The 21,128-nt window shown below is 48.0% G+C and overlaps 1 protein-coding gene across 2 annotated transcripts in view; it reads right to left on the bottom strand.

Annotated features, from left to right (window-relative positions):
• Nucleotides 1-21,128, bottom strand: part of COL15A1 (collagen type XV alpha 1 chain) — a 99,316-nt gene that overhangs the window by 8,629 nt on the left and 69,559 nt on the right. For both annotated transcript variants that reach the window (XM_033124147.1, XM_033124148.1), the window contains 17 exons: nucleotides 20,809-20,844; nucleotides 19,475-19,537; nucleotides 17,122-17,190; nucleotides 16,993-17,028; nucleotides 14,329-14,382; nucleotides 14,169-14,228; nucleotides 12,609-12,677; nucleotides 12,439-12,480; nucleotides 9,865-9,910; nucleotides 8,628-8,708; nucleotides 8,143-8,192; nucleotides 7,930-8,031; nucleotides 6,887-7,031; nucleotides 3,332-3,396; nucleotides 1,863-1,991; nucleotides 1,659-1,718; nucleotides 866-925 (listed from right to left, as the gene is read on the bottom strand). In XM_033124147.1, coding sequence (XP_032980038.1) covers nucleotides 866-925; nucleotides 1,659-1,718; nucleotides 1,863-1,991; nucleotides 3,332-3,396; nucleotides 6,887-7,031; nucleotides 7,930-8,031; nucleotides 8,143-8,192; nucleotides 8,628-8,708; nucleotides 9,865-9,910; nucleotides 12,439-12,480; nucleotides 12,609-12,677; nucleotides 14,169-14,228; nucleotides 14,329-14,382; nucleotides 16,993-17,028; nucleotides 17,122-17,190; nucleotides 19,475-19,537; nucleotides 20,809-20,844 — 1,167 coding nt within the window. The remainder of the gene's footprint in view (nucleotides 1-865; nucleotides 926-1,658; nucleotides 1,719-1,862; nucleotides 1,992-3,331; nucleotides 3,397-6,886; nucleotides 7,032-7,929; nucleotides 8,032-8,142; nucleotides 8,193-8,627; nucleotides 8,709-9,864; nucleotides 9,911-12,438; nucleotides 12,481-12,608; nucleotides 12,678-14,168; nucleotides 14,229-14,328; nucleotides 14,383-16,992; nucleotides 17,029-17,121; nucleotides 17,191-19,474; nucleotides 19,538-20,808; nucleotides 20,845-21,128) is intronic.

Genomic DNA, 21,128 nt, shown 5'->3' with positions numbered 1-21,128 from the left:
ACCCAAGCAGAAAACTGGGTACCATTCCTGATTTCCCTCATCCTCATGGCCCCATATCCAATCAATGACCAAATGTGTCATTGATTATCCTTTGTCACTTTTGCCTCCTTCATTTCTCTCCAATCTGCTCTTTTTTTTTTTTACATGTTTGCTATGATCCTACTTCATACAGTATAGTAGCCACTTAACTTGTCTTCGGGTCCCTGGTCCTGTCTCCTCCAATCCATTTGTGCACTGTGCCCAAGGTAATTTCTGAAATACCAATCTTATATACCCTTTTCTTGCATAAGATCCTTCATTGCTCCCCATTGTTCACTAGAAAAGGTCAAAGTCCTTAGCTTGACTTGAAGTCCCTTGATGAGTAACCCTTCCCATCTGCAGACTAACTTCCTCTGCAGACTAACTTCTCTCTTCTGCCTTGAACTCTACTCTTTCAGCCAGACTGAAATACTTGCAATTATAGAAATGTATACCACTTCCCTTTGCCTCTCTCTGTTCCATATTCACCCTGCCTGGAATTCCCACTCTTCTTTCCACCTGGCTCTTTCCTGCTCTTAACTGTCCTTTAGGTCTTAGTTTTCTGTCCTTTAGGTCTTTAGGCTCTTTCCTGTCCTTTAGGTCTTAGTTTAGAGGTCACCTCATCTAAAGAAGGCAGATGTCTTTGACCTTCCTCGCAGCCCCAGCACCCTGTGTATGCCTCACCCAAACGAATTACCACACTGTATTGTAATTACCTATTTTTTGTTTGCCCCTCTCGGTAGTTTATACACATCTTGAGGGTAGGAACTGTGTGCCTAAAATGGGGCCTAACACATAGTTGACACACATTCAGCATTTGCATAGTAAATGCATGAATTTCACTTACTGTGGGCCTCTCATAATTGGCACTTGAAATAGATGTCAGTGGAGACTGAAGCGAATGTGGCTGTTATGTAAAAAAGAAAAACAAACAGTTCTGAATATTTTCATTTCATTCAATCTGTTCTTCAGAGTACATTGAAGGCAAGTGCAATGTTTCTTGAGAAGATAATTTAAATAGTTTGTTACTGTTTTGGGGCCCCTCTTAACTACAGAGAGTTTCATGCATGAATGAAAAAAATGATCCTCAGCAAAGGAGGTGATATTCTCGTCTTTTAGAAAGAACAATGAACCAAGAAAGTAGATTTTTATAGCCAACTCATTCACTTAATAGAGAAAGTCACCTTTTTAGAATCTCAGTTTCCTCATCCGCAAAATGGGGATGACAGTACCTGCCTCAGAGGATTGTTGTAGGCTTAAAACATGGACAATGTAAGTTGCTGATATTCTTATCAGGCAAAGGAGTCTTGGAGTGTCAAATATTAAAGGGTTCTTCTAGATTTCTTACACCAACCATGATTTCACAGATGAATAAACTGAGGCCAAGAGAGGGGAAGCCCCTTGCCCAAGAGGATTCAGTTATGACATGGGAACAGATCTCTAGCCTCTGGATGCAGTTCTCTCTCCACTCTATTGTGAGAACATTCTGTTAGCACTTGGTCATTTCTGAGTTTCTACCAGATACTGAACCATGCAGAGCTGGCGGTCCAGAGTTTGGAGAGCTTGGTGTTGGATACCAAGGGGGATTCAGTAAATACTGATGAAGGAAGGAGCACGATGTAGTCAGGAACACTACTCACGTTACTGGAAAGTGCAGGGGGTGGAGGGCTGTCGGCAGGAATGGGGATCAGTGCTCCCAGCTTTAAGGAAAAACAGGACATTGAAAATGAAACATCAACTAGACACGGCTTGCCTATTTTTCAACACAGAAAAATAGCATTGACAGGCATATTATTTTTAGAAGGCATTCGGAGACAGTTTATTCAACAAAACGTAAGAGTTACCTGTAATTTTTTCCAACCATCTCTGACACGAATGAAAAACTCAGTGCTGTCCCTCAGGTAGATGAGCGTCCCTTCAACAACCAGATGCGCTTTCTGCAGCATGTCATCCATGTCGCTAAAGGCTGTAACCTGTCAGATAGTTTCAAATTCCAAACACTGCAGTTACCACGAGAGCGGTGGCACAACTGAAAAACGGGCCTCTTTGTAAAGTCCACTATGAGCCATCCTCTCATAGTCAATGAAAAGGCTTACTGTGCCAGACTGAGACGTATAACTTCATCAACAACCAAAGGACATTCTTTTTGATCAAACAAAAGCATGAATTACTTTGGAACACAACCCTGAAGCCTAGCAGATAAGTTAAAACAGGAAGATAATATTCTGTGAGTATAAAGACATTGAAAAACTGAAATTAGAGTTGCCTTGTTGGGTGCTGGCATTAGCAAAATCACCAGTACATTTTGCTGCTTCCATATTCGTGAGCTGTTCAGTAGCACGGACGTTGCTAAATGTGTTACCTCATGCTCCTCCTTAAAGAGCTTCAAATTTGTTTTCATTTGGAATAAGAAATGCAAGCAAATGAACAATTCTACTTGGGTCTGGAATCCTTTTTTGGCTAGCTGGGTAGTTACAATATTAAATACGCGATAGCATATGAGGGTCTGTAATTTCTCTGTCTAGAAAGCTGCCAAAGGTTAGACAGCCATCTTGGCCTATCCCAGGAGCAGACGTAAGAGCCGCAAAAATCTTTGTGTGAAAAGCACAAAGTCTCAGAGAAACATCAGCCAAGAGAGCTTTTACTTTTCATTTCAACTGAGAAACATGATGAAAAATTAATTTTCACCTAGCCTTGCAGATAATGACTGCATGCCTCAAAATGGCTTAGAAATCCCCCAAAGGCACTAAATATCGAAATTCTATCATCTGCTGGACTGTTCTTTCATTTGGCAGCCCAAATTTCCAACTAAAACCCAGCAAAGATCACAAAGCATTCCTAAGACTCCTGACATCCTTGCGAGGTATTTCTCCCTTTGTCAGGGCATCATCATAACCTCTAGGTGCCCTACCCTGCTCCAGTGACCTGCAGGGTAACGAATATACAAGAGACATCCTTTGACAGAATAGAGAAGGCTCAATTACCAGGACAGGGCCTGCTGTGTGATACTGTTAACACTCTTGTACTTATGTTTTTTGACATAATATGATTCGTTCTGGTTACACTGTAGTCAATTAAGGATTACAAGGGCAGAACTTACATCATAAATGATTTTATATTCCGTATCTTTTTACTTAATAAGTCATTCGAAGAGATAATAAATACCCTCTGTTTGTGGAATTGTACCAATGCTATTGTCATAGAGGCCCAGCTCCAACATAAAAGGTGTGCCAGCCCCTAAACCCTGCAGCTGAAGGGCTACATAAACCCATCTAAAGCAGAAGGATGAATACGCATTGATAACTATACTGACCAGATTTCGGGATCCAGGAAGCCCTGGCTGTCCTGGAGGGCCGGGTGGGCCTGGAAGGGCTACAGCTAAGACAAAGCAAAAAAGAGAAGTTACAGAAAAGTACACACTCTGAAAATGCCTCTGGTGTCACCTGGTCACCGAAGTGAGTGTGCACAACCCCACTCACAGTACCACAAAACACGACGACTTGCATCTGGATCTTGGATGCTTTGAGCCCAGCATAGAACTCAGCCCCACCGACTGGCTTGGGGAATTGCTGGGCTTCTTGAATGTAGCCCTGCCTAGGACTTTTCAGTTTTACAAGTGAATAAATTCCTCTTGCTGCTGTTGTTTGTATAAGTCAGTCTGAGTTGAGTTTTCTGTCACTTGCATCCAAAAAAGTCCTGACGTTTTCAATTTACTTCACTCAAGAGGCAAGCAGGTAACTACTAGACAGAGGAAGCAGGCTCAGAAAGAGGAAGAGAAGGCTACAGGCTGCAGAAGGAGGGCAAGGCAGCGAAGGGACAGGAACCCTGGCCATGGAGTCAAGAGACATGACCTCACGTTCCTGATTTGTCAATTCTCAGCCGTGTGATCTTGGGGAGACAGCAAGCTCTCTGAACCCTAGTTTCCTCATCTGTGAAATGTAAAACAGGCTTTTTTTTTTTTTTTCATCACAGGGCTGTGGTGAGAATTCAGGAAAATACAAATTAGAACATGCTTTGCAAAATATACAGCAGTTAGCCAGCGGTTCTTAGCTATTGAAGAGTCACGGTGCTCTTAATAGTCAAAGCAAGGCTATTGCTCTCTTTCCCAGAAAAATGCACTTGCTCGTGCACACAATTCTACATAAAATGTTAACGAGACGACAGCTCTGAGGCATATCCTTGAATTCTCAAGGAGTTTATGGTTCCCCAACAAGCAGCCCTGACGTTAGGCACACATAAAGAAATATTATTACAGCTATTCTTTTGTTCTCCTTCTACCTCTCTAATCCTTGGTGCCCCCCCCACCCCCACCCCACCAAATTTGCAAAGCTCTTGCAGAGTTAAAGATGTTTTTACAAGTCCCAGTAAAACTACTGTATCAGACTTTTTAGGTCATTGCAACTAAGTCTGCGGTTCCGATACAGGACTTGACAATCCATACAGAGATGGTGACTGTCCAGTACAGAGAGGGTCAGAGGCCTTGGATTTGGACCCCAGCTATGCCTCATACTAGTATTTGTGACCTTGAGCAAGTCTCTTCACCTCCCTGAGCTTCAGTGTCTTCATGCACGAAATGAGTTTTATAGTAATATTTATTTCATTTCCCTCCCAAGGTTGCTGTGAAGATCAAATGCAAGAATGGATTTGAGAGTGTTTTGTGAACTCTGAATTGCCTACATTATGTGAGGGGCAATCCTTGTTCTATTGAGCAAGAAGTCCTGGGGAGCCCTTGTGCAGGTCTACTATGCGCAACAGATTCTCTCTGAAACCTGTTCTCACCCTGTAATGTCCTCCTACCTCCTGCGATTCCTGCTCATCCCTCAAGGTTGAGTAGGTACCTATGGTTTTATCAACCCAGCACCTTCTTTCTTTGCAGGTCCAGTATCCTCACCTTCTTTTGGGATTTCCCCCTTCACCTCTATAGCCATTTGGTTCTAGAAGGAGCTGCCATATCTTCATGTGCTCCTACCTCCTGGCCACAGGTGGCTGGTTCAAGGTTGGGCATCTGGACAAAGACAGGTCAACCAAAACCCTTTCCCAGGACGTGCTCCAACCCAGGACTTTTTCAAACTAAAACTAAGAAAGGCGACCAAGATTTCTAGCTAATGACAGAAATTGCAAGTTATCAATAACCCTACTTCCTACCACGCAGAGGATGCGGTCTGTGGTAAAGAAGCATGAAGCTAGCATGCAGAGAGGAGCTGAGACAAGAGATGGTCACAGAATCCTTGCAGAGGTTGAATCCCTGATTCTGGTTATACCCGAGGTCCTGCTGCAGGTCTGCCCCTCCCACAAATTGACTGCTCATCCCCTCCTTCACAACCAGTACACGTCCCTTTTGCTTGAGCTAGTTTGAGTTACATTTCTGTCACTTGCAGCGAAAAGATCCAAGAGTAAGTCAAAGCCCTGGCACCAAAGTCACCTCCTGTTCTTTCTGATGCTCCAGACACTGCAGGTCTCTTCCCAGGTGCGCTTCCATCACACCTGGCTCATGCCCACCCAAACAAAAAATGAGGCAGTCAAGCTATTACTGCTGTTAGTATTATTTTTTACCAGGGGCACGGTGAAAAGATCACAGGTTTCAGAGCTACACTGATCTGGGTTCTAACACTGTTGGTGTCGGTTATGAACTGTATGACCTTGGAAAGGTCCCTAAATGTCTTTGGGTCCCATTTTCCTCATCTGAAAATGGGGATGCTAATACTTTCCTTGAAGGGTTCGGTAAGAATTGAATAAAATAGTGGAGTAAAGTGACCAGGAAAGTGCCTGACACTTGGTAAATGTTCAGTAAATGGAGATTGTCTTCTATTTCACCCATTTTTCATTTGAGGAAGTGAGGTACCAAGAGGTGAGGGCATTTTTGCATAGAGAGTTAGAATCAATGCTGGTCCTCACGACCCTCAGACCTCAGGCATTGACAAAGCAGCCAAGAAGTTTCCACCCACACACGAAAAGATACTCAACGTCATTAGTCTTTAGGGAAATGCAAATCAGACCCACAATTAGATATCACTTCATATGCACTAGGATGGCTAGAATAAAAAAGATATAATAAGATCAAGTGTTGGTGTAGAGGAAAAATTGGAACTTTTGTGCATTGCTGGTGGGAAGGCAAAATGTTGCACCACTTTGGAAAACAGTCTGATGGCTCCTCAAAGAGTTACACATAGAGTAACCATTGTATGATGCAGCAATTCCGCTCTATTTAAAGACTTAAGAGACGTAGAAACATATATTCACACAAAAACTTATTCATGAACACTCATAGCAGCATTATTCATAAAAGCCAAAGAGTACAGAGACTCAAATGTCTATCAACTGATGAATGGAGAAACAAAATGTGGCATAGATCCATAGAATGAAATATTACTCAGCCATAAAAAGGAATGAAATACTGATATGCTTTATAACATGACGAACATTGAAAAAATTACACCACGTGAAAGAAGCCAAATAAAAAAGGTCAAATAATACATGATTCCATTTATATGAAATGTCCAGACCAGGCTAATCCATAGGTATAGAAAGTAGATCATTAGTTGCCAGAGTCTGGGGGGAGGAGGAAAAGAGGAGTGACCACTAATTGGTACAGGGTTTCTTTTTGAGGTGATGAAAATGTTCTGGAATTAGAGAGTAATGATAGCTGAATAACCTTGTGAGTATGTCAAAGACCATTGAAGTGCACACTTTAAATGGGTGAATTTCATGGCATGTGAATTATCTCAACTTTACCACAAAAGAAAGGAAAGCTCCACTCAGGAAACAGCCCTCTGTCAGACGGGGTGGCTCTGACATGCCACCCACACGTGGTGACCTTGAGCATAACAGCAGGGGCAGCATACATGAGGGTGCCACACACAGTACTAACCTGCTCCCAGGATAGCTGGAGGTCCTGGTGGCCCTGGGGGTCCCGGTGGCCCAGGAGAACCAGGTCTTCCAAAGCCAGGTGGTCCAGGCAGGCCAGGAGCACCTGGGGGTCCCCGAGGCCCAACGATAGTCTCCCCTTTCTGGCCCTGTCAAGGCAAGGACACAGGAACAGAAGAGAGAAAACACCATTAACCACTAGAAGTTCTGTCTATTCTTTTTATGAGGACATTTGTAGGAAGTCAATAAATACCAACTATTGTCATCATCCTTAATCTTGGGCACAACTCAGATGTGACCAAAAGAGCAGCAGCCCAGTTATTATGTTGAATGACACTCCAGAGAATCCCAGAGAGCCCTGAACTCAGAAGGGGCCCTAGAGATCATCTAGTGTAGCTTGCAGTTCACAGATAAAGAAACTCAGGCCCCAACTGAGGATAGGGTTTGCCCACGGCCTCAACGCAAACGAGCAGCAGAGCTGGAAGTAGAACCCTGGTCTCCCGGCTTTGCTGGGTCTCTCCTCACAGCAAGCTCTGGGACCAGAGTTTCTCATGGTCCCTGAGGGTCAATGATCTGGTCAGAGGCATAACTCAATTTTCTCTTTTGTGGCCTGAAGAAACTTGTCAGCCTAAAAAGACCAAGCCTATCTAGGAGCTTCCTCTTTGATGACATTTCAAAAGAATCAAATAGCCACTCTGAAAATATCTTCCCCGCCTTTCATTCTGCCTCCATTATCTGATGTGTGCACCATTAATAACTCTTTGTGTTGAGTGAATTTCCCACCACCGACACGAAGAAGGCAGCGCAGTTAGTGAGCTGTAACTTATCTGAAAGCGCGTGGCCTTGACCAGCCCCCTTCCCTCGATGGGCTTCAGCCCAGCTCCCCATGAGTAAACAAGTACGGGGCAGACAGGCCAACACCCAAGTCCTGCCTCAGCTTGTGGGCTGTGACTGACCCTGGACTCTCCAACTGCCTAGTCACATTGGGGGGCTTCAGGAAAAGTGGTGACTCAACGAGGAAGATGACAGGGACGGGTCAATACTCACGACCAGGCCTGGACTTCCTGGCAGGCCTGGAGGCCCGGACACAGAGAAGTCGCCGATGGAGTCTCCTTTTTCCCCTTTGAACCCCCTGTCTCCATTCTCCCCCTGGAAGCAGAGAACATTTAGAAAACATTTAGTAGGAGTAGGGTGAACCGTGTCCGACATAAGCCCAAGAACTCAGACACATAGGCCCAATTTTAATAGAGAAATACTTACCTTCAAGCTGTTGAGAAAATGTCTCAGGTAAGTTGGATCCACTGGAGGGCCTGAAAAAGAAATGTTTTGTAAAATTCGCAATCATAATCTCACAGCTTTAAAAGTAAAAGCCTCCAAGTTAGCAGCCATGATTATTTCCTAGTGGAAGTGACCCCACATTGGTTTTGCTAACAAAGTGGGTACCGGGCTTGGAGGCTGAAATCTTAATCTTGGTCCAGGCTCCCCATCCTAGACACTGCGGAATCCTGGGCACATCCCGGGATCTCTTTAGGCCTCATTTTGCATATGAAGCAAAAGTAATCAGAACTTCTGGTCTGTTTGGACAATGTTCCATCTTGGGTACGTATCATCCATGACTGGGTCTCTCTAGAACTCTGTGGAGCTTGTGGCCAGGGTGGTCATGGAATTTATCTTAACTTTCTGGCTCAGCTGGATGTCTCAGGAACAGAAATCAAAGGCAAGATCTAACATAAGAGTTGGCATACCTGGTGGTCCCTGGGCCCCTTGGTCGCCTTTTTCTCCTTTTGAGCCGGGAAGACCCCAGGATCCTTTTTCTCCTTTAACACCTGCCACCAAATACACACACATTTGTTTAAAAAGTGGAAAATCGCCTTTGTTCTATAGCAATCCTTTTTGAGATAAGTTTTTCAAATGGAGCCCCTTTAGCAAAGTGCACTCAACAAACAAAAGCTTATTGAAGGCATACAATCCTTTGGTAAATGATGAGGAAGACAGAGGTAGATGTAACATGTTCCTGACCTTGAAAAGCTCAGTGTCCTTGGGGAGATAGAAACAGGGAGGGTAACGGGAGGCAGGGTGGAATAAGTGCCATCATTAAGATACCAGCCATGCGTCATGGGGGCCAGCAGAGGCAGTAGTGAACTCTCTTATGGCTTCATGTGTACGCCTGAAGCTCCACACCACGTCAGGCTTCCGTGCCTGTGCAGCATGGCAGCACGGTGGTGTAAGGGGAGGAGAGGTTCTCCCAGGGGTGCTCCGAGGACAACGAAGGTGCAATATGCCACTGACAGAGTGGGAAGAATACCAATGGGTGGCATCCTACTCCCCACAGGAGTTGTGAAAAGCACCCTTTTTGCAGAACTGGCATCACAACCATCCCTTTCGCCCCCAAATCTTTATAAGGGAGAGGGCAGTGGAGGGAGCCTTCTGGGAGTTCAGCACTTAGAAAGAGAAGTGATCCCCTGTCCCCACCTTGATAAGCAGAGGACACTAGATCTTTGAATTCCTGGTTCCCAAGAGCTGTGACATCAACCCACCGATACTCTCAAGCCTAGAGCAGGGGTATATTGCAATCTAGTGATTTTTAAGACAGTTTCACCTAACAAAGTCTAAGGACCGACCGAGGTGTCAGGAACGGCGGAGGAGGAGTCTGTCTCAGTCCAGTGCGTGGGGCAGCATCACGCAAGGAGCAGGTATCACTGGATATTTATAAACAAACTAATGAACAAATGGGCCAATGGAACGCTTCCTGCTAACTGGGAGGGTCAGTGAGATGTGCAGAATAGACAGATGGGAGACAAAATCTAACAGCGGTGCCCAGTCCCACAGCCTTGGCTCAGCTACCGCTCCCATCACATACAGCCCGGTCTTCCTGGCCACCCAGGCTATGCACTGGGCAAATAGAAACCACCGTCCACAGAGATACGAGGGTTTGGAAATGTCCCAGAGAAACATAAGGTGGAGAAGGGAGGGAGGGTGTACCGTGAAAGGTGATGAGTTCCGAATTCCCAGGATGAGTGGTACCAACCTAGCGAGAGAGAAAGGCACGGTCACACACTGCAAATCCTGTCCTGGTGTTTGCATGCGCAGTTAGCCACTGTCCCCTGTTCTGGGGGCGTGTGGCAGGAGGATCAAGGTCATGGTCAGGCTTTCCTTTGGCTCTGGAGCCCCCCAAAGCCCTGAGCTCCCCAGCAGCCCTCAATGCACAGGAATCCCAGGCTTTCAATTGAGGGCCCATCACGCAGCTGGGCTGGGGAGAACACATCCAGAGGGGAAGCCCAAAGCTTTAACACAATAAGACACAGCAGTGTGGGTTTGCTCAGCCAAGAGCATTCTTAGGCTCCTTTCTTATTAAGATTGATTCATGTGAGAGGTGAAGCATCTGAGTGAGTGATGTACCCAGCCATGAAGCTGAGTGCCATTAGCTTTGCATAGTCAAGGGTGAGCATAATGAACAGGAGCTGATGGTCATGGTAAGTAATAGAGGGCAGATGTCATTAGGTTGGGAGGGCTATTCTGGATTCCCCATTAAGTGCCAGGGGGCTGGAGTCTGAGCTGTTCTAGGTAACCTGCCTTTCTAATTCGCTCCCAGATAACCTTCCTTTCTAGTTCGCTCCCAGATAACCTTCCTTTCTAGTTTGCTCTCAGATTCCTGCATTTCTTTACCTATCAAAACAGAGCCAGCTGCAACCCTTCTTTTAAGAGTCCACCTTCACCTTCTTCCTAGTTGATACGTGGTGCCAGGATTCCCCTATGCTTTTGGATGGAGGGTCACGAGCTGCTCAGGGGTCACCAAGAAAAGATAGGGGAAGGGATGGGAATCATCCAGGAAAAACATTTCTAGGTCAGAGGAAGGCAGCAGTGCCAAACGGGTATCTTGCAGCTTGGCTGATAAAGTTCCTCTACTCCCGCAGTGAGCTGTAACTCGTGATGGTTAGAAAGGGGCTGAGATTCAAAGGGGCTTGTGAAATGCTGGATGTGAAAGGAAGCATTTCTTTTTCAAGTGTCCTTTTTGAGAGCTGGTCCATGACCCAGCCTCCAGGATGTCTAGCATCATGAAATAAAAAACTCACCAGAAATGCCCTGAGCTCGTCTTTGGCTTCTTTTAAGTAAGCTCGTGAACCCCAAGGCCATGGTTCCTGTGCAGGGTCCTAGGTCATGGTAACTGCAGTAGTATTTTTCACAATACTCTCAAGTTTGTTGAGCACTGTCTCATGGTTGGTCTATGTGAAGCCTAAAATCATGTTTTCGGTGCCCCTTTGGGCACTAACTCACGGTGGGACCCGGAGGGCCCCTATGCCTCTCTGGGGTGCAGTCTCCCCTTCTATATAACAGGAGGTGGGATACAGCCAGTCATCTCTCCAGAGGGTCCCTCCAGCACTGATCTTTTGTTTCCCTTCAGGCCATCAGCCCAAACATGACTTGGTTGCTGTTGTCCTCACATAGATCTGGGAGCCAGCAGGCCCCTTGGTCACCTGACAAAGGTGGGTCCTGTCTTCTGCCTTCCAGGCCAGAGTTCGACAGCTCTGGCCAGCAGACTTAGATGCCTCAAAGTTTGGACGTGGACCAATGATGAGGCAAACACTCAGCCAAACAGTCATTTTAGAGCCTCCGACCGACCCAAGCCTCATCACTACCCCCAATAAGCATTCAATTATGAACCCACATCTTTCTAAATGGTCATTTGCAAGCTCTTGAGAACAGAGGGCACGCTTATCTAGTTCACCCGTGTCCCCAAGGCCTAATGGAGTACTGGGCAGTTGGTAAGCACTCAGTCGATACTTGTTGAATGAACGAAAGGGTGATGGTGCACAGTGCTGTGACTAATGTCTGTGCACAGGGAGAGGCCCACCCCCCTGGGATTCCCCACAGAAACAGGACACTCCTAACACTGAGATCTCAGGGGCAGTGCCACTGACCAGCTGGGCGACCAGCCACATGCCTGACACCTGGGAGTCACAGTGCCAGTACCTGCTGACTGGCGGTCAGGGGACCTGAGTGACGGTCCCAGCTCAGTCAGTCCCGTGACCTTGGACAAGTCAGGGAGCTTGTCTGAGTCACAGTTTGCCTCCTTATTATAAGGACGGAGAGAGAATACCGCCTCTTAGGGCTGTGTACTGGGCAGTAATATGACCACCGAGAAAGGAGAGCATACAGTCAGTTACAGATTTTTAGCCCAAAGTTCCCAATGCAAAGAGCACTGGTTAGAATTGCTTTTTTTTCCCTCATCTATATTTTCAAGGAGTCTATTTTCCTTTATTATACTGCTCCAAGCATGAAGCTAATATGCTTACAAGAACAAAAGACACTGCTTTTTTGACTGAATTAAAAGAAACACTGTCAGCGTGTACACTCTTAAAAGATCCAGTATATTTCATTGCCGCAGTCTGTTATCTAGAAACTTCTAGTAACTTAAGGGTCTATATGTAGGTGATAGAAGATATCTAAGAGGACATCGATGGACAGAAGGGGCTCAAGGCAAAGACCGACTATCTTCTCTGAGTTGCTTTCTATGCCAAAGCCCACTCTTCAGGGCAGTGACTATATGTTACTTACTGGTGTTTTGCAGTGTGGCCGGGCTGGTATTGGAAAGACAGCCTGTGGGAAGTGAGAACAAGAGAAGTGAGGTCAGCAGGACACCTGACCCTAGTTTAGGCCAGTCGGGTGCCCACTTCCTGATCTATAATGACAGTCCCTCCCCCAACCCCACCCCACCCCTAACTTACTCCTTTGATGTTAACCACAGCTCCAGGTGGTCCAGGGGGGCCTGGAGGACCAGGTAAGCCAGGTGGGCCCTGAAGGGAGAAAAGAACGGCCATTCCTGAATTCAGGTTGTTGTGGGTGCAGAGGTAGTTGCAGGATACTGTCCCCAGGTTTGGGGGACACAACAAGGAAACGACTTTCCCATAAAGCCAACTAACTTCTCCCACAGGTAGGCCAGTCCCTTCTACAGAGCACATCTAAACCTGTGAACTCATTCCATTTTCACAAGGACCCATGGGTGACACAGCAGAGCAACACATATTATTTCTGGTTTACATATGGAAATACTGAGACCCAGAGAAGGGAAGTAATTTGCTCAAAGCCACACAGCAACTTATGGCAGAACCAAGACTGGAACCCAGATTCTGACTCCCAGAGCAGTGCTCTGCTGGGACTGAGTCCACCCCCTCTCTATCAAGCATCCCTAGTGCATGGAGGGGTAAGTGGGGTGGGGGTCCTTCACATGGCATGGTACCTGGGAGAGTGTCTCATAAATGCAAAAATAAAAGCAAAACTCTTGCTAGATAGCAGTCACTTTCAAAGCTAGGTCAGCCTGGCCTTAATACCACGCAATATTTGCTCCTCTAAACATGGATCCCAAGCAGGACCTTGCAGCAGGGTGGGTTGGGGCTGGGGGTGGGGTGGGGGGAGGGGGGAGGAGTCTAGATAATTTGGAAGCTGCACTGATCATCCTAAGTGAAGGCACCAGTGCCTGCTGTACCTAGTAGCTTCAGCGGGTGTGATGAGTGTGGGTCAGCCCTTCAATGCTTCCGTAAAATTGCTTTTCTGAATTTCTGGGCATACTAAGCAGAGACAGTGTGGTGCAAACAGCAGCCGCAATGGACTCAGAACTGCACTTGCCTCTTAGCTTGGTGACCTTTGGTGAGTCACTTAACTTTAATAGGCCCATTACCTCATGTGTGAAACAAAGACCTCACTACGTGTCTCTCAGGATAGTTATTACCAAGACTGAGGTACTGTCCCTAAAAGCACTCTCTACAGGGTCAGGGACACAGTAGGTGCTCAATAAGTGTTGGCTTCCTCATTACAGACCCTGGACCCTGCTGATGCCCTCCGTGTCTGCATCTTGTGAGGTCCCGCCTAAGGAGCTGATCCACCTGCTGTGCACTCACAAGCACGTACTGAGCCCCTGCCGGTGTGCAAAATCCCTGGGACTGTGTGACAGAAGGACGATGGGGTGTTACCCTAGAGCAGAAGAGCTGGGATTTGAAACCAGAACTACTGACCATATGCAGATCGCTGTCTCCCACCCCATCTTAGGTCTCGGTGAGAAAGCTTATGCTCCGCTAAGGTGCTTTTGGGGGCAGGAACCCTCCTGAGAGTGAACTGGAGCGCAAGGCTGGGCTAGGGGATATTTGAAGTGGCATTGGAGGAAGAAGAAAAAAGTTCCTAAACATTTTGTGTGCAAGCCTTGTTCACTGGATTCAGCACTCTCTCATCCCTCGTTGGGACCCTGACCTTGCGGCTCCGTCCCCAGGGCGCTGTGGGGTTGGGGCACTTACCGGCATCATGAGCCCTCGGTCTCCTTTGGCGCCCTTGAGACCATTCAGCCCTGGGCGACCCTGAAACCCACAGAAGATGCCTTAGTAAACCCACTGCCCACCGGCCAGCCTGGCCCACGTGTCCTTTCTCACATCCAGTCTGAGGAACACCGACACCTACAGGTCGTCCGGGGAAGCCAAATTCTCCTTTGTGTCCCGGTGGTCCTTTGGGCCCCTAGAGGCAAAACAAATACCATATCAGAAAAGAAGAGACACTCAAGGGCCAGGGAGATCAGGGGCACCCCACCTGCTTTCATGGGCAGGGGCGACGAGAACCATTGACAGGAGGAAGGAGGGCAAGGAACACGTAGGAAGTGTCCACCTCCCTGGCTCCTTGTTTCTTGACCTCTCTGTGCTCAGCTGGAACCACGTGCTCAACCCCTCACCACCCCACCCCTTCCTGTAGGCTCTCCTCCATCCCAAGCCCTGCACCCACCCCCTGTCAGTCAGGGTTAATGACGGAACCCAGGTAGCTGGATGCCGGGCCAGCTTAGAATGTGGACCTTTCCCCTAGGTCTTATGTCCCAGGGCTCTCCATGGCCCCCATTGGAATAATGCAGTTCTGCCTCACCTGTCATGCCAGCCCAGACTGATTGCAAGATTTGGTTTCTGCCTTGCTTCTACCTGTCCCTAAGGACGAGAGTCTTCGTCTGGCATCCCAGTTCTCCAGATGAGTCCCTGACTCCTGGACCCTATTCCATAGCTGGTTTCTATGTCCTCATGCTTCCAGAGCCACTGTCCTGTTCCAATGTCCTGCAGGAACCCTATGCCTCTGGCATCCAGGATGCATGCAGTGCACTACCTCTTCCCAGAGCAAGCTCTACCTCCAGACTACACCTTCGCACTCCGGTGGCCAGTCTGCCCTGTCTCCCAGGGGAATGACTGGCTGAAGCCTGGGGCCCTCCAAGTCCCTTCTTGCTGCCATTAATATAGATAGCCATGCCCTGAAAAAGGGCAAATACAGACTGAGTTGAAACAGGCTCTGTATGTAAAGTACCCAGCCCACATTACTCTTAGGGAAAGAATAGCAAGGACAGAAGGCGTTAACCCGACAGAGGGCCCTTTGCGCTATGTCCTAGTGCAGAGCTTCCTAAGCAACATGCACACGTGTCACCGGGGATCCTGTCAAAATGCAGATCTGGTAGGTCTGGGCTGGGGCCACGGCTCTGCCTTCTAACAAGCTCCCCTCTAATGCTGATGCTGACCCACGGGCCATGAGGAACAAGGCTCTAGTGAGTTGGTAAAGGAAGTGAAAGCTACACTCGTCACAAGGGCCACAGCTGGCCCATATGGCACCTTTATGCAATTAGAAGAAGGTGCCTCCCTACGGTCTGCTTGGCAAGCTGTGACCAAGCTGCAGTGGGAACAGCTGCCATAGCCATCTGTAGCAGACTGTGGCCAACATGCTGATACTGGTGTTCCCCATGGTATTAGATGTCAGTAAGTAGTTAACCAGTGGTCAACACAAGACTTTCCCAGTCTGCAGCAGTCCTCAGCTACCCAGTTCCAGGACATGCGTTCTGCCTGACTTAAGGGACCAAAGGCCTCAGAAGGTCCCGTGAAGGATGCACCTTGGAGGTCACGGGCCATTCATCAAGGACGCGTCTACTAGAGCAACGTGAGGTCCTTTCGCCCCAGGCCTGAGATCCTGCTGTAAGTAAACAAAGCCCAGGTGCAATTCTCCAGCCCAAAATGTTTCAGAAGAATGAAGGTGTGTATTGGAGGCAGTGGGAAATAGTGGGGAAAACCTGGATGCAGAGTCTCACAGGGTGGGTCAAATCCCCGTTGTGCCACTTACAAGCTGTGTGACAGTGGGCAAGTTACTTAACCTCTTTGACCTTGGTTTCCCAGTCTACAAAATGGGGCTTCTGATAGTCACCTCGTAGGGTGGTGAGGGTGAAATGCCGTGATCTGTGTGAAGGAGCAGTACAGTGCCTGATCCACAGTAGATGTCCTACAACTGAATTTCCTTAGTTCTTTGGGGAGAAATGTATGATGGGGAAGATTAGGGTTCATTCCAGGGAGAACTGGTGGCTTCAAAGCTATTCAGCAGCTCCAATGGGTTACAGATTCACAGAGAAGTAAGGCAAGAAGGGCACTACCGTGTCGTCTGGTACTAACTCAATACCCTCACTTACAGGTGGGAAAACGAAAGCCTAGACAGAGAAGAGGACTTGCTCAAGGCCTCACAGCAAATGGGCAGTGGCTCCACAACCAGAAACCAAAATGCCCAAAGGGACTTGCTGGGGTTCTTTTGAGGGGTTCCCTGGCAGTGGCAATCTTTAGCTGGCAAGACCTGTGGTATAACCGTGAGTGCTCACCACCGTCTGGTTCGCCTTTCCTTCCTAGACACACAGATAAACCAGATTTTTGAGTCTCCCACTCACCAAGGCATTTGAGTTCTGGCTTAGAATGTGCTAGAAATGATCTTCATCATTTTCTATGGTCTCTTCCCCCTCCCCAACTTTGGCCTGCCAGCTGAAGATGCAAGTGGGGCCCTGAATCCATAAGATGGCAGAGTCACAGGTTGCAAGCATCCTGGGTCCCTGAGTCACTGCTTGGAGGGGAGATGCTCACCTAGGAACAACCACAGTGGACTCTACAAGAGGGAGCCCTAAGCCTCTGGGATTTTTATTTAATTGCAGTTCACCTACCCTAGCACACACATACATTGTGACACATCCTTTTTATTTTCATAACTGGAACAACTCAATATAATTGAGCTAAAGTATGCTACATGCTTCAAACCCCAGTCTAGACCCAGCTGAGAGATGCTCTGACTTACCATTGGTCCCGGGGCTCCGTGCATTCCAGGTTCACCCTAAAACAGGGAGATACAGACTTCTCAGTCAGAGGAACACAGTTTGTTACAGAAACAAAGGTGGGTGCCTTCAGAGTCTGGGGACATAATTACCTTTACTCCCCTCAGCCTTTCCAGAGGAACATCCCCGGTCAGGATGGCGCCTGGCTCTCCCTTTTCGCCCTGCAATTCGGAGAACCTTTTGATGAAGTTGGCCTCCTCCTTGCCACCTCCAGAGGCTCACCAAGGCCTATCAGTCCCACCACCATGATTTTTCCTGTCTTCATCCTGCCCCCTCAGACCCCACCGCTCTGTCATGACCTCTCCCTAGAGTCCTGCAACCACCTTCTAAGTGACTGGTTTCTTGGCTATTCTTTCCATGCGCCATCAGAGATACTGTTGGAAAGCACAGGTCAGCGTCCTGCAAGCCCTCCAGGGCTCCTCACTCCCCAGAACCAGCCCACCTCTTGCTGCACAGCACCCCTCTGGGAAGCCCTGGCTCCTATGGTAGTATATGTGGTGGTTTGCTTTCCTAACAACTTGACTTGAGATCTGTTCCCAATGAGAATCCTTTTTCTTGTTAAAACATCTGAAATTGGGAAAGAGATGATGGTATGAACACTAGAGGCCCCTCTCAACACAGGGCCCTGTGTCTCCATGTGGAACTTTGCCTGTAAACTTCAGGCTCCTGTGCAAACTTGCCTGGCAATTTCCCAGTTGTTGGGAAATAGGGTAGGTGGGTAGACTGGTGGCAGGGACACAGGATCTGCGCCCAATCCTGTCCTCAGCAGAGCCATCTACTATCCCAGAAAGCTTCCAAGAAGATATGTGTGCAGAGAAAAGGCCAGGTAGAAGAACTTTCTAGATCACCCAGGCTTTGGCCCCCAACTCCCTGGGGAGCTGGGCTGGATCACACTGAAGTCCCCCTTCTACAGGCTGGATGCAGCCAGGGCAATGATGCCAGCCTGAGTGAGCAGCCTCTTCTCTCTGACCCCCTCAGCCCACACCTGATATTAGGCTCTTACCACTCCGCTGATGAGGAAAAGCAGTCCTGAGCACGTCAGCAGCAAGAAGCAAGCACAAAAGCATTAGAGGCAGAGTGAGAGAAAGTGCGTTTGCTGCAAGGGCTGGAGCAGAGCTGCCTGGGCGCCCATCCCAGTTTTCAAGGTGGCCAAGGATTAAGGGTGGGGATGGCACATAGGTCCCTCTAGATCCATCTCACCTTGCCACATAGGAAACAGCGTTCGACGCAAGAGCCGCTCTTGCGTGACTAGCCCCCCTCCCAAGCCAGAGCTGCCCTGGCCCCACCCCATCCCCATGGGCTCCCGGCATCCCGAGACATCATCCCTTGTGGCACCAAACTTAGAGCCCTTTGCCCAGCACACTGAACCCTCCACCCCTTGGAACTGTGGTTCAACAGACACTGGAGCCTCTCTTGTCCTTGGGGCTAGTGTGGAATGGTAGGGGGGTGGATGGAGGAAAGTGAGAAGCTTAACACTCCCTAAGGCTCCCTCCTCTTAGAGACACCCCACTCTCCTTGACTCCCCAAGGCAGGCTCAGGGGTTGCTCCCACTGGCTTTGCACCCTCCATAACAGCAATGACAATGCTCTCTGTTGGCTCTTTGTGTGTCTGTTCCTCTTATCTTGTATCTATGTACCTAGTGCTAGTACAAGAATCCAGCTGGCATACCTTAGGGAATGGATATGAGACGATGAGTCCATAAGTGGATGGATGACTGAATGCATCCAATCCGGACTCTCTGTAATCTGTTTATGGATTCTCTCCCTTATGTATAAACACCACCTGGGAAGATAATTCTAAGGGGGCACATGTGGAGGGTACAAAGGTTAGTTCAGTGCCCTGGGAGTTCCCAGTACTTGCTCTGCATACTACATATTTATTCCAAAGATTCTGGACCCAAACTGCCATTAATTATACATTCGTTGACCCAACAAATGTTGCCATTTGTGTACCACGCCCTGTGCTAAGTACTGGAGCTATGAAAAAGGAAGTGGTTGAGGTCTGTTCTTAGGGAGCACATGCTCCCGTGAGGGTGCCCAACGGGAAGTTAGACAAAGCACAGCACATGTGAAGACAGCGTTCAGGGGAGTGTTGGTTGAGTTCTTTTTCAAAACTATGATGAAACTCCATTTCTCCACCCACAACCCACCTTCACCCTGGAGGAACCTTGAGATTATAAAAGATAACAGCTGAAGAGTAACTGCTAATAGATGCGGAATTTCTTTTGGGAAGATGAAAATGTTCTGGAATTAGGCAGTGGTGATGGTTGTATGACCCTGTGAACATACTGAAAATCAATGACTTTTACAATTTAAAAGGATGGATTTTATACTATATGAATTATATCTCAAATTTAGAAAAAAGTTAACGGCTACTTTCAGCCAATTTGGGACATTTAGTATATTCTGGAGCATGACTCCATCCAGATACCTGGGCCGCTCTTACCTGTTCTCCTTTTAGTCCGGGAAATCCAGGCACGCCAGTGTCTCCTTTTGGTCCTTTAGGGCCCTAGAAGGAATCATTGGAGGATATTTTATTGCTTGTTAAGACTAAAGTGCTTTAACCAAACGGAAATAATTGTTTCAAAAAGTAGGAAAACAGAGAGTGCCATTCCCCTGGTAGGTGGAAGTCACAAGTAGTCATGGTATGTTCCCAATTTTAAGGGGTCTAGAAATTGTGGTCTGGGGGAAAGAAGACAGCACTGAGTGTTAGGAGGTCCCGTGTGTCTTTGAACTTTGGTTTCCTCCAAAGGGCATTACGGAAACAGCCTGGTCCTGCTGCCTCTGCCTCCCCGTGGGTCTTCCAGGTCCTCCTGCAGCCCGTGTCCACCCACCATTCACTTTCCATGCTGCCTGCCCCTGCTCTGGCTCCCCACTACCTAATGGATGGGATCCAAACATCCCAGCCTGATACCCAAACCCAGCCCAGCCAGCCTCAGCACCTCATCTTTCACTCCCCGCCACACCACCAGGGGTGAGCCTTTTCCCTCACCCTCTCTGCACTCTCCATTGCCTCTGAACTTCTGTTCATGCCATTCCCCCTGCAGGAATGCCCATCCACTCCTCTGCAGAGCCAAATTCTGCACACCCAGTCAGACGTGAGCTCTTCTCAACTCCAACAGACACTTAATATCTGTGACAATGACTCGTGTAACCAGATGTCTGCTCCCAAAAGGCACTATTGCTATTTACCTTTTCACAAGTCCCTGTCTGGTCTTGTGGGCTAAAGGGTGAGTTATCCATGAGAGCACTTTCTACACAGAAATGCATGTTCGCCTTCCACGGTGGAAACCCCATGGTGTGGTGCACACAGACTATTATTAATCATTGGTCTTCTGGTCTATGATTCCCCTCCCCCAGCCACCGTCACCACCATCTTCTTTCTTGACGAATATTATCTACTTGCACTGTATCTACTTGAAATGCTTGACCGATCCACTGACATTCATAGGAAGCCAATCAGTGGCTGGCTCTGGGGTAGAGAGAGAGATGAGTAAGAGCCAACCCTCCACAAGCTGGTCACAGTGCAGTCGAGGAAAAAAGACAAGGGCCCGAATAGCTGTTATACAGGGCAGAGAAAAACCACAGCAGAGGTGAAAATAAAGCCCCATGAACAGAGGGAAGGATCACTGAAGGTGGGGGCTAATGAGGAAAGGTCACACGAACAAGATGGTGCTAGAGTTTGGTCGTGCGGACAGAGGAGACTGGCATCCCAGGTGGAAGGAACAGAATGAGCACAGCCATGGCGCGCAGAGGGAAGATGGCCACTGTGGTACTTACTGGAAACCCTGGCAGCCCAGGCGTGCCCTCTGGGCCCTGTGACGTAACAGAGACAAAGCAGGTGGTTAAGGAGCAGCATTCCCACAGGCAGCAGGAATGCTGTAACTTCGGGGCCCACTCCCTCCCAGCACCTTCCAAAGGCTTAAGCATGTATCCACAGATCCATTTTGCAGAAGAGGGTGCTGAGACCCAGGAGGGGAAAGAACCCTGCAGAGTCACACAGCTGGTGAGTAACAGAGCCAGAAACTGTGCAAAGGCACCCGGAGTCCCCACTCCCCAGAACCACAACTCTCTGCACTGTAAGTGGAAGCTTCCTCCTC

Source organism: Rhinolophus ferrumequinum, chromosome 12 (genome assembly GCF_004115265.2).
Source record: "Rhinolophus ferrumequinum isolate MPI-CBG mRhiFer1 chromosome 12, mRhiFer1_v1.p, whole genome shotgun sequence".
Taxonomy (NCBI): domain Eukaryota; kingdom Metazoa; phylum Chordata; class Mammalia; order Chiroptera; family Rhinolophidae; genus Rhinolophus; species Rhinolophus ferrumequinum.
This window is presented reverse-complemented; position numbering and strand designations above follow the sequence as displayed.